At 56.5% G+C, this 12214-nt stretch overlaps 2 protein-coding genes across 17 annotated transcripts in view; one reads left to right on the top strand and one right to left on the bottom strand.

Annotated features, from left to right (window-relative positions):
* The window catches only part of AK8 (adenylate kinase 8), a 127322-nt gene extending 125946 nt beyond the window's left edge, over positions 1-1376 (bottom strand). For all 7 annotated transcript variants that reach the window (XM_072778492.1, XM_072778491.1, XM_072778490.1 and 4 more), the window contains exon 1: positions 1218-1376. In XM_072778492.1, coding sequence (XP_072634593.1) covers positions 1218-1301 — 84 coding nt within the window. In that variant the 5' untranslated portion in view covers positions 1302-1376. The remainder of the gene's footprint in view (positions 1-1217) is intronic.
* Positions 1377-1441: 65 nt separating this feature from the next.
* On the top strand, positions 1442-11435 carry SPACA9 (sperm acrosome associated 9). 10 transcript variants are annotated; one of them, XM_072778511.1, is made up of 7 exons: positions 1442-1744; positions 2511-2565; positions 3146-3297; positions 3726-3818; positions 6978-7158; positions 9497-9699; positions 10340-11435. In XM_072778511.1, the coding sequence occupies exons 5-7, from the start codon at positions 7015-7017 to the stop codon at positions 10674-10676; spliced, it is 684 nt and encodes a 227-aa protein (XP_072634612.1). In that variant the 5' UTR covers positions 1442-1744; positions 2511-2565; positions 3146-3297; positions 3726-3818; positions 6978-7014; the 3' UTR covers positions 10677-11435. The 10 variants fall into 10 exon arrangements, with proteins under 10 accessions (XP_072634612.1, XP_072634611.1, XP_072634609.1 ...); XM_072778517.1 differs by lacking the exon at positions 3726-3818 and having other exon boundaries at positions 1454-1744; positions 10340-10487; positions 11368-11435; XM_072778510.1 differs by lacking the exon at positions 3726-3818 and having other exon boundaries at positions 1443-1744; positions 3146-3338.
* Positions 11436-12214: the final 779 nt, after the last annotated feature.

A 12214-nucleotide genomic window follows, 5' to 3' on the forward strand; every position in this document is an offset into this window, starting at 1 on the left:
TCAGTGTGGTTAACTGTTTTGTGCCAACGTCATTGTCATGGAGTTACGTTAGATGGTATTAGCGGCAGGAGCTGGGGAAGGGTACAGCAGAACTCTGTGCTGCCTTTGTAATATCCTGTGGATCTAAAATTATTTGAAAATAAAAAGTGTAAGAAGTGAAAATGGTAAAAACCATGGAGGGAACCCACACAAATGACTAAGGACTGGAAATTCTGGACAAAAACCTTTCTCGGACTGCTCCGTCCACAATCGCTCTGAGGTACACCGGGCTCTCTAGAGCAAACCACAGCCCCCTGGGGAGCTGGCCCAATCCTGCCCACCAGCAGGTGATTTTTAACTCGGCTGGCCATTGCTTTTTCCTGGACTGGCCCACTCGGTTTTGGAGAAGTCTCTCCCTCCGTCAGTTAACACTTTCCAAAGGAAACACGTGTTTGGTGGAGAGATGGAGACGGTTCTGACTCTGAGCTCTGCTCCCACGGGTGCAGGTCAGAGGCTCCACGGAGCACAGGCATCACCACAGGGGTGCCTCGGGATGGGCTATGCCTGGAGGAGCAAGTGCTCTGGACACTGGGCTCCAGCTTCTCTTAGGCCCTCACCACCCCTGAGTGGCAGAGTTCTTTCAGTCCAGCTCCTGAAAGGCTTTGCCTCCAGGAGGTGCAGAAGGGCACCCAGAAGGGGCAGGGCTTTGCCCAAGTGCACACGGGGACTGAGGGCCCCGACAACTCAGAACCCAGGACGAGAGGTTGCGGGCAGCCCCGAACTCCTGGCCCTAATGAAGAAAGGCCATGTGGGAAATGCTGCTGTCCCAACCGTAGGGCTGGGATCCTGGGAGGCAGCCCTCTCAGGGGACGGGGATGTCGCCCGGAACTCGAACTCGGACAGGCCCCAGCTCAGAAACCTGGAGGTGTCAGCGCGGGAGGGGCCTCCCCGAGAGGAGACCAGCTCTCGCCTGTTGGCATTTCACAGTTGCCCGAACTGTGGAGCGAACGGGACTTGGCCCAGGCCTCGGAGCGGGCTGGCCCGGAGCCATGTCCACATCCTGGCCAGGCGGCCTGCCCTCTTTCCTCCCTCCTTGGTCCGCAGGGCAGGGGCAGGGGGTCCGCCGACCGAGGCATCCCTCGGGGTCCCGGCGGTGCCGGAGCCGGACACCGCCCCCCGCTGCGGGGAGGCCCCCGGCCGGCCCCGGTGTCGCGACGGGGCGCGGCTGCCCCGGTCACCTGCATCAGCTCGAACACGTGGCGCTCCTCCCCGTACTGGGGCATTTCCGGGGGTATGTGGTGCGGGGCGGTGGTCGCGTCCATGCCCGGTGCAGCGCGCCCGCTCCCTGGAGACCGCCGTCGCTAGGGCCGCCGCACGCGTCATCAGCGCGCGCCCGCTCCCTGGAGACCGCCGTCGCTAGGGCCGCCGCACGCGTCATCAGCGCGCGCCCACCGGGGGCAGGTGCTTCCCCGCGGGCAGGTGCTTCCCCGCCCCGGCCTCACCCCGCCGTCTGCACGTCTCCGCGGGCCCGCGAGGCCTCTCCAGCTGCGGCCTTCTAGGACCGGAGGTGCTCCAGCAGGGCCCCGGGTGCCGAGACGCCGAGGGGCACGTCCACACCCCACCCAAGGGGGCGGGTCCTGCGCTGGTTCCGCCAACGCACCCCGACCCGGGCGCTGACAGCTCCGAGGGCCGGCCCGGCTCTGCTATCGGGGCCAGACTTTCCCCATCTTTAAAATGAACAGAGGTTAGGGGACGGCTTGAGAAGGTAGGGGAGTCCCTGGGGGGCTCCTAGGGGGCTGGGCGGGAAGGCCTGGGCTCACGGGAGGGGCCAGGGCGGCCACGTGACCCTGTTGCCATGGCACCCGCGGGAACAATCGGGCCCGCGGCTCCTCCCCTTCTCGCCGTCCCCCCACCGCCCCCACCGCCGCAGCCCTGCGAAGGGCCTCCCCGCCCCCCGGGGCCCCAGACACCCTCGGAGGCACTCCAGCTTCAGCACGCTCTGTGAGTGAAGGCCGCTCTGGGACCAGGGAGGTGCAAGCGGGCCGGGGACGGAGCCGCCGCCGCCCCGGGGCAGGGGGATGGGGTGGGACCTGGGGGGCGGGAAGGAGCGCTTCAGTTGCGCTAATGCCCAGGGGGACAGAGGCAGCCTGGTATCAGACGCTGCGCTGGACTGAGAACTCTAGCTTTTTGTCTTTTGCCGTTTTTCGGAGGAGCTGCTGGTTTTGAGCTCTCGGTGCTCTTAACAAAACTTGTGGGGTCTGTACATTACGGACAGGACGTCCGGCATTGTCAATACAGACTGCTCCGAGTTCACCTCCTGGCTCCACCTAGCCGTGTGAGCCTGCTCCGTGCCTCACTTTCCTCCCCTGTGAAGGGGAGATTATGGAAGGATTTCATGAGCTAATGGGCCTGAAGTATTGGTAGCTGGCATGGAGGAGTGCACCATGTGTAGGGGCTACTATTAGGCATATTATCTCGTTTAACCTTTGCGCCAGCCCTGAGAAATAAGTACTTTCATTCCCATTTTACAGGTGAGAAACTGGAGGATCAAAACGGTGAGAGAAGTAGTTGGCTGAATGACTTCGGGCAAGTTATTTCCCTTTTTGGGGCCTCTTTCCTCATCAGTTGTTGATCGTGAAGCATTAAAATCAGAAGTCCCCTTGCAGATCTTATCCAAACCACCTCATTTTACAGATGGATAAACTGAGGCCCAGAAAGGGGGGACATTCTCGGCCAAGTTCAGTGTTGAGCAAAGGCAGAGCCAGGGCTTGACTTCTAGCCAAAGGCTGCACCACCAGCCACTTGCCCAGAGATATGCTCTCCCGTGTAAAAGGCTCCAGTTCTGTCTTGTGCCCTCAGAGCTGCTTCCTCAAAGCGTGCACACCTTGGTTGGCTTTCAGAGCCAACTGCAAAGACAGCTGGGGAAGAAAAAGCGTGCCGCCTCCCCCTGAACAGGGAACACAACAACCAAACCTGCAATTTGCACTGGAGAGGTTCAGTTTGCTTCCTGGACATTTCTGAAATGACTTGCCTTTCTCCTCATTTATTTTAAGCCCTAGGCGCTTTTCATACCACGATTTAATCTTCTTTAGCAGCCTGGGAAAATACAAATCAATTAAAGCCTAAAACCTATTGGGTAATCATTTTTTCCTTCCTCCTCCCCCAGATCGAGAAGTGCCTGCACCCTGTGCCTTTCATCCAGACTAATTTGGCTGCAGTGACTCTCGTTCAAGGGACAATCACTTTGGATAGCTTATTACAGCTCTTCTCACGACATTCCTGGCGTGCATGTCACAAGTCGCTAGGATCAAGAACCAAGTCAGTTTTGCTCTCAGGGGCTCTTGGGGCCACCAATTGAGGTAGCATTGCATCCGTAGAGAACTTGACAGCCCCAGGAAGCCCCAGGAGGGTGGCAGGGAGGCAGACACATAGGGCAGCCCCTTCTGGGATGGGGAACAGAGAATTGTCTCACAGGAATGGAAATGAGACCCCAGGGTCCAGCCAGTGCATGACCCCTAGGGGGGTTCCGGCAGCTTTTCAGGCCTTTGGTGTCCTCTCCACCCCACCCACTGGCTTCCAACCCTGGCCAATCTGATGTGTGGCATGTCTATCTCTATGGACCATCATGGGAGGGAAAGAGGGAGCTGTCCAAGCCCAGACTTTATGAAGTCAGGCAGAGCCAAGTGGGAAATCTTGGCCTGCTCACTTCTAGCTGGGTAACTTCAGGTTTGTTGTTTCTCACATAGGGGTAATCATGGTACCTTCAAGGTGAGGACTTAACGCATGGTCAGCGCTTTCCTACAGCCCCGTTGAGAGTAACTGCTGTTAGGAGGATTGGGGTGGGTGTTCAGGATCTCCTTGAAGGCTGGAGCGTAGCTCTAGTTTGTCTGCCCCCCCACACACCCAGCCCCTGCAAAGGACCCTCTTGCAGACAGAAGCTCTTCATCCTGACATGCTAGTCCCACTGCCCTGCTTGCTTTTGTTTTTAGCAGTGCCCTTATCTAAAACATGGTTCATTCGCTCATCCTTACTGTTGGCCTCCCATACTGAAAGATAAATCCCTCCAGGGAAGGAGATATTGTCTATTTTGTTCAGTGCTGTGTATAGCCCAGCACTCAGAATGGTGAGGAATGAATGAAGGAACGAATGAATGCATGATGTGCTTCTTATCCCTTTTGGCCTGCAGCGGTTCTCCTAGCTTTGTGTGATACTTGGGGTCCCTTAGCCTTACCCTGTCCACTGCCTTCTGTGCTTGCTTTCAGTATTCTCACATAACCCCCTCCCAGCCTCGAGCCAGGGGCCCTACCTCTCCTTTCCGGGAGTCTCTGCTGCTTTCAGGGCACGCACCATGCCTGTCATGGCATGCCCCCTGACTGTGTGCACACGGTGTGATCACAACAGCCCTGAGTGCCCTGGCAACCAGGCACTGCCACGTGCCAGGCCCTGGGCTCCACACTGCCACCTGCCACCTCCTGCAGTGCTCACCCCAAGGCTGGGAGGCTGACACTGTTCTCTCCTGACAGCCTATTAGTACTCAGAGGCTCACTCCAAGGCCGGCAAGGAGTGGAACCAGGATTTGAACCCAGGACTATGCAACTCCAGGGCTTGGGTTCTTCACCACCCACCACAGCTCTGAGCATTTTGGAGGAGGGCCAGACAAAGCATATGCTCCTCCTCCTCCCCAGAAACCCACCTGTGTGCTGGGCTCCGACTTTTCTAGGCTTCAACCCCCAGGTCACATGTAAGCCAAGCCCCAGGCCTGTGGTAGGTGAGGCAAGTGAGGCACTTGCCTTGATGCAGACCGTGAGGGGTGCCTGAAACCCCGGTAATCAGGACAAATAACATCAAAATTAATGCAAAAACTCCATTGAAAGGGAACTATTAAAAATGTGAAGCCAGGATCAATATTACTTGTTCCTTTTGCCCAGGCTCCCCGGATCAGCAAGGCGTGGCACTGGATCGCATCCCACATTTACTTAAAATTCAGATACTTTGTAGACTTTCTGGTATTAACTTTTATTTCTCCAAATTGTGTGACAAATACTTTTACCTAGCTCGACTGCTGAGTTTTGGGATGTCCCCTGAAATGTCACACTGAATGCCTCACCTGCCCTGGTAAGCCTATACCATGAGAGGCACACCCCAAAACCTTGCCCCCCCTTTACTGTGTCCACCATTTCTGCCTCTGGGCAGGGGGAGGGGGACTGTGGCAGGTGTTCCAGGTATCTGAAAAACACAGGTACCCACCACAACCCCACAGCCCAGGCTCCCCTTCTCGCTCACCCACTATGGGCAGGGCGCCTGGCCCAGGCCCAGGCCCACGGAGCTGCAGCTGCTGTGAGCAAACACAGGCATCATGGTTCCCAGGGTGGGGCCTGGGCACTGCTGCTGAATGCGCTCCCTGGGATGTACAGTAGACCACTGAGTTTCCCGGGGTACTGTTATCAGGGCCCATCCTGGTGTGGCTCCATTCCCAGATCTCCCAGTTCTCAGCTTTGCTGCTCCCATCATGTCCTGGAGGCCACCTCCTTTTTTTTTTTTTTTTTTTTTTAATTTTATTTATGATAGTCACACACAGAGAGAGAGAGAGGCAGAGACACAGGCAGAGGGAGAAGCAGGCTCCATGCACCGGGAGCCCGACGTGGGACTCGATCCCGGGTCTCCAGGATCGCGCCCCGGGCCAAAGGCAGGCGCTAAACCGCTGCGCCACCCAGGGATCCCCTGGAGGCCACCTTCTGATGTGTTCTTGCACTTCCTTTCATCCCTCTTCTTGCCATGGGGATGCCCTCCCTGCTCCAGCCCTGCTGTGGGCTCAGGATGCCAAGGGACACCCAGCAGAGAGAAATGCCTTCTGTCCCCCTCGGGCTCGGTCCTCTACCTAGGGCCTTCCAGGAAGCCTGGGATGTCTTCTTCCCCACCCTTGCCCTTGCCAGGTGGTGTCTGGCCCCTTCCACTTGCAGCAACTCACTCAGACCCTAGGTTGGCTGGCCTCCTCTGACCCCTGCTCATGTGGGGCGTGTGTTGTACTGGGTCCTCGTGGTGGAGGCACAGTGGCTGGGGCAGCTTTGAGGACTCCAGTTACAGGTCAGGAAGCCTGGGACCTAGAGTGTCTCCAACAAGCTTGCTGTGACACCCTGGACTTCGGTTCCCCCCTGCCCAGGAGTTAAAGGGAGTTGACCGACCAGGGTCTCCAGTTCTAGCACTCTGTAAATCTGTGACCTGTGACATCTTGCGTGGGCTCAGCAAAACTGTGATGTCACAGAGAGCAGAATCCACAGGCTCTGCTCACAGAGGAGATTCTAGACGCATTGTGGGCTATCTGAACCACGCTAGGGACAGTCTGTGAGGCACCAAAAGAGAGCACTCCCTGTGGCGTGGATATTTCCCATCAGGCTCATTCTTTCCATGAACGTGGGAGGCGGAGAGGAGTTGCCGAGGGCCAGCCCCTACCCTGAGAATGTGCAAGGCTGAGATCAGGGCTCCTGACCCAAGCACAGAGCAAGGAAACCGCCTCTTCTCAGACTTGACAATCCAGTACAGACTCTTCCGCTGCTTGGCCCAGTGGAAACAGTCCCTAGACTTTCTCACGAATTGCAAAGGGGCAGGTGTCTTACGATAAAAATCACAGATTTGATACTCTGTGACCTATTCTGTGATCCCCTCTGTTGCTGACAGCACAGGAAGGCATCGGAGGCTGTGTGTGCATGTGTGTATGTGTGTGTGTGTGCATGTGTACCCCCACAGCCTGGAGAAACTGAGGACCAGAGTAATCTTTGTCCATGCTTGAGAGAAGGAAATCATGGTTCATGGCAAAGTACGTGTCCTTGGAGGGTAAAGGGACCTGGGTCAGGCTGTATTCTGTCTTGGACAGCCTGGGGGGATCTGGAACTAGTGAGGTGCTCCCCGGAGAAGGCCCTGGCCATGCTGGTCGGGGCCTCCAGAGCTGGGTCTGCAGTCTGTTTCTGAGGGCCTCATCCCTGTGCTCTTGTTCCCTGTAGATCCCTCTCCTTCTGTGAATAATCGCTGAGGAAGACAATGAATGAGGCAAAGGAGTCCCTTCGGAGCATCGAGCAGAAATACAAACTCTTCCAGCAGCAACAATTCACCTTCATCGCCGCTCTGGAGCACTGTAGGGAGAATGCCCACGACAAGATCCGACCCATCGCCAGCATTGGGCAGGTGGCGTCCCGTGGGCTGCCGGGCGGTGGGGCCAGGGTTCCCCGGGGACTCCCAGGCAACACCTTGCTTGGAAGGTGAAACTGAGGCTCAGAGTGCGGCAAGCATGCTTGTGCCAGGGTCAGGACTAGTGGGATGAGCCCTGCATCCCCTCCCCAGATATGTGAGTGAATAACAAAGTGGTTACACATGAGGGCTGGAGCCTGCCGACCAGGGTTCAGATCCCAGCTCAGCCCCACGGGCCTTCAGGGACCTCAGGCCGAGAGTCACCTGTGTCCCAGTCGTCTGCTCTGTAGAGTGAGAACAACTGCACATCCCCAGGGAGTATGTGGATTTAGGGAGATCATGAGGGAGACGCCCCGCCCGTGTCTGATGCCTGTGGTCCTGGCTGTCTGATCCCACTGGGGCCTGAGAAACTGCGCCGTGCTGGGCACATTGCTCTTCCCGTGTGCAGATTATCACAGTGTGCTCTGCAGGACTTGGAGGCCTGGAGATGAGACACGCCTTCCAGGAAGTGACCCACACCTGGGTGGGAGCCTCCCAACTGCAGACGTGCTGCGGGCCCATGGGCCAGCTTGTGGAAGGCCAGCGGTGCACAGGTGGGGGTGGGGGTGGGCAGTGGAACTCAGAACTCCTTAGGAGAAGCACGTGTGCGCCCCCTGCCCACCCAAAAACAGCAACCATTGCTGGCAGCATCCTTTAAAAATCCTTTCGTCTAATAAATGTAAAAGCTTCGCCCAGTTTTTTAACTTGAAAAGTTTTAAACCTACAGAAAAATACCCTTTCCCCTGAACTATTTGGAAGTTAGCCACAGCCTTTCTAGCCCATTCCCCAATGGCTCAGACTTCCAAGGCCATTGGACAGGTTTTTGGCGTCGGGAAGGAACATCTGCGACCCACACCCCCACCGCGACCCACACCCCCAGCCCAACCCCCAACCCCAGCCTCTGCTCAGAGTCTGCATCAGCGGTTGGTGACCCCCGGCAATGCATGCGCACAGGGGAGTGGCCTCCTTGCCTTAAGTCCAGCGGGAGGCTCTTGGTAAACAATGCCCCATGGTCTGACTCTCTGTGTGAACTGTTGATTCTTGGTGCTTGCCCTGCCCTCCCCGGGCCTGGGTTATCCTGAGGTAACCCGCACACACACCAGATAGCCCGGTGACTCTGTGTTATAGCTACAGCGTGGTGCCTCAGGTGGCCGGATGTGGTGCCCCACATCCATGGAGGCCGCCAGAGCCTCCCCCCCTTACAGAGCTGCTGTCCTTAGAAGGAACCACTCAGATCATTTGGGAAGACCTCACCCCAGCAAAAGAAAAGCAACCGGCAGTGGCAGGAAAACCCTGGCTTAGACTTAGGAATTTCTGGCTGCTAGAGGAGGGAGGTAATGCCCCCAGCCACCAGTTTGTCACAGGGCATGCGTTTGTGAAGTGGGCCAGTGAATCTGGTCTGGACCGGAGCCAGTTCCTCCTCAACCCACGGCTAGGCCTCTTGCCTCTCCCGACCTCAGATCCAGAGTGATGGGCAGGGCAGGGGGGGTGGAGGTTGCATGGAGGGGAAGAGCCCCTGCCAGGGAAGGACCTCCATGCCCCCTGAGGAGAGTTAAAAGTGGATCAACCATATTACCATTCTGAGCACCTTTAATGATTTCAGAAAGGTTTCCCTGCTCTTGTACCTGGAACACCTGGGAGCTTCCGTGTTGTTTTGGCATTGAAGCTCTTCATCCTAGAGTTGATTTCGGTGTGTGGTGTGAGGTAAAGACTACCTTTTGTTCTCCTATGGAAGATCCCTCTCCCAGGGAGAGGCCCTGGAAACACAGGACAATGAAACTTCAAAGGATTGTAGTGCCTTCTGCTTGCTTCTCACTCCTGAGGAGTGGGTCCTCTGAGCAGGCTTGAGGCATGAAAGGTCAGGGAGCAGCCCTCTTTAGGTATGGGATGAAGCATGTGGAGCCTGGTGCAAGGTGGGAGCTCAGGGCCCAGAGCTGGGGCCAAAGGCCAGCCTAGCCACTCTCCCTGGTGCCTGAGCAAGTGATTTGACCTCTATGGCCCCCACTAGTCACCTGCAAAATAAGGACTTGAAAAGGCACCCAGCGCGTAGGGCTCAGGTGAGGGTGTTGTGAGGGCCAGGCCGCAAAGCTCGGCACAGTGCAGGGGGCACTCCATGACGTTAACTGTATATAGCAGCCTGTGCATGCAGATGCTTCAGTGTGACTGGCCTCTGCCCTGTGACTCTGGGAGGCTGGGAGGAACAGGGGTATGGGGCGCTGCTTCCTGGTGTTTGGCCCAGAAACTCACCAGGGGCCCAGTGGTGCTGCCTCAGCTCCCATCGTGTGGGCCCTCACAGGTGCAGAGCTACACAGAGCACTACTGCAACAACTCCACAGACCGGCGCATTCTGCTCATGTTCCTGGACATCTGCTCGGAGCTGAACAAGCTGTGCCAGCACTTTGAGGCCCTGCACTCTGGCACTCCAGTCACCAACAACCTGCTTGAGAAATGCAAATCCCTGGTTAGCCAAAGCAATGACCTAAGCAACCTTAGAGCAAAGTAAGTCGCTTCTGGGCCTGTTTTGGAGGCCCAGGCAGCAGGGCGGGGCTGGAAAGGAGGGGTCCAACAGGAAGAAGCAGCCTTCTGCATGAGGGCAGGTGCCTCCAGGCCCCCTGCCCAGGTGGGAAATCTCAGGCCCACTGATTTATTGGATAGCCCAACCCCACCGATCATTTTACTGAAGCTGAAGATAGAGTGGGACGCAAGCCCTCTCACTGGAGTTGACACCCGGCAAAGGGAAGGGGATCACAGAGCACATGTTCCCAGAAGCCCACAGAGAAGCCCCAGCCCTGCCAGTGTGGCTACCTAGTTAATTCTGCGCCCTCGGCACAAAGTGCCATATTCTGGAGCATATGGTTTAGTTATTGGGGTGAAGAAGAGTCAGAGGGACTAAGCAGTACATTTTGGAGCAGTTATGGCAGGTTTCCACAGCCCCTAATCTGGGTTTCTACAACCACAGGTGAGTGGTTCCAGAGTCCTGCCCCTCACAACAGGATTAGCCAGGGTTTGTTGCCCAACATCTGGTAGAGAGTGTGGTATGGCCCATGCAGCCCTGAAACCTCCCCAGGGGATTCTGATGTCTGCAGTCTGGATCAGAGCCTGCCCCAGGTCTGGATGAGTCCCTCTTGCCACCCCACAGGTACCCTCATGATGTGGTGAACCACCTAAGCTGTGACGAGGCCAGGAATCACTACGGAGGCGTCGTCAGCCTCATCCCCATCGTCCTGGACTTAATGAAAGAATGGATCGCCCACTCGGAGAAGCTGCCCCGCAAAGCACTGCAGCATGTGAGTGAGTCCCAGGCACGCCAGGAAGCCATCGGGGCGGCGGCCACTCATCCTTCCTGGACCACAGGCACCCAGCCTCGGTTAAGAAAACACAAACGTAGGCAACTTACAAAAGACAGCCCCAAACCTAGGAGGAATGACAAAGGATGTTCAAAACCTCCCTGGAGACCACCTGGCGGGAAACTGTAACTCAGAGCTGACAACCTGCGTCCCGTACAGTGCTTTGTCACTTAACTTGGTCTCCACTGTCTGATCCATTCTTTGGCACCCACAGCCCCCGCCACTGATGAACCCCAAGGGGGCCTGCCCAATATACTGTCGAGAACCTCTCTCCTTTCTCACTTTAACTTCTAAGCTCTTGCCTCTGAGTGTCAAGGTCTGTGCCAATGAAGAGGACCCCCACTTCCAGTGTTGTTGGGAGAGGGTGTTCTGGGGAGGCAGCTGAGAGCTGGGGCCACTGGCCTGCCCACGTGCACCCTGCCAGGCCCGGCCACGCTGCAGGTCTGGCTTTCCCGATCGATCCACCGAGCTGGAGGCCTCAGAGCTCCTTTCCCGCCATAGGGGCAAGTAGGCAAGGCCCAGCTCTCTACAAGACAAGGCTGTTCGGCCTGCCGGGAGGCTGAGGGCCAGCATGACAAACTTCCTCAGTGTGATTAGGTCTCTGGGCCAAAACTCAAAGTGGAGTGAACCTGCCTTCACTTCTCCTTTACTTGGGAGAGGGAGACCATGCAAGAAGCCGGAAGAATTCTGGTCTTATGGCTCCTGTGCAAGGACGGTTACCTGATTTTCACAACACTGAAGGCCCCGACATTATAAAATGTGTCTCTGGCTTCTGAGCTTGCTGGAAGTTCTCTCTGACTGTTGGTTTTTCCCTTCACAGGGGGCGACTTAGCTTCTGTATTCTTGCTTCCTCGAGTGCAACCATCAAGAATAAAAAGTGTTCTCCTACCTCTCTGCCTGGCTCGGGTTTCCTGGGACTTATCCCTTAAAGACAACTGCATTTATCCTAAGCCCTCAGAGGACACTGGGCAGTAGCCTCACAAGCAAACCACGAGCAGAGAGCAACCACTATAGATGCTTGCTCTCAGGAGGTTCATGCCAAAGACCCACAGGCTGGCGCGGGGACTCCTTCCATAGTCAGAAGCTATTCAGATGAGAATCTGAATAGACCTCTGAATTTTCCAGACAAAATAAAAAACTGCCACCTCTGAGTCTGCTTCTGCCATTATCATGGGCAGAGCACACTGATGTCCGGGGGCAGCTGGAAATGTGCGTTCCCAGGAAGAGATGTGAGGTGAGGCTGGACCTAACAGCTGGGTAAGGTATTTCCTGCCATCTTCCAAACACCCAATAACATCACAGAAGGAAGGTGGTGGGTGCAGCCTGCACCAGACCAGTAAGCTCTTGACAACCTCGGTGTTGTTGGGCTCCACCAAAAGGACTGTATTTTTTTTTTTTAAGATTTTATTTATTCATGAGAGAGAGAGAAAGAGAGAGGGGGCAGAGACACAGGCAGAGGGAGAAGCAGGCTCCATGCGGGGAGCCTGACATGGGACTCGATCCCGGGTCTCCAGGATCATTACCCTGGGCTGCAGGCGGCACTAAATCACTGCCTATCCTGTCTGCCCCAAATCACCACGGCTGCCCCAAAAGGACTGTATTAAAACCAACGGCCAGCAACCCCCAGGGAGGTGAGCGCACTCTAAGCATGGACAGCAGGGCAGGCG

Source organism: Canis lupus, chromosome 16 (genome assembly GCF_048164855.1).
Source record: "Canis lupus baileyi chromosome 16, mCanLup2.hap1, whole genome shotgun sequence".
NCBI classification, from domain to species: Eukaryota; Metazoa; Chordata; class Mammalia; order Carnivora; family Canidae; genus Canis; species Canis lupus.

What these genes read in the sequence shown, in the direction of transcription:
- SPACA9 (XM_072778511.1), top strand. Translation starts at nt 7,015, where the DNA reads ATGAATGAGGCAAAGGAGTCCCTTCGGAGCATCGAGCAGAAATACAAA. An exon ending in CCATCGCCAGCATTGGGCAG is followed by an intron (nt 7,159 to 9,496) that starts GTGGCGTCCCGT and finishes GGGCCCTCACAG; the next exon opens with GTGCAGAGCTACACAGAGCA. An exon ending in CTAAGCAACCTTAGAGCAAA is followed by an intron (nt 9,700 to 10,339) that starts GTAAGTCGCTTC and finishes GCCACCCCACAG; the next exon opens with GTACCCTCATGATGTGGTGA.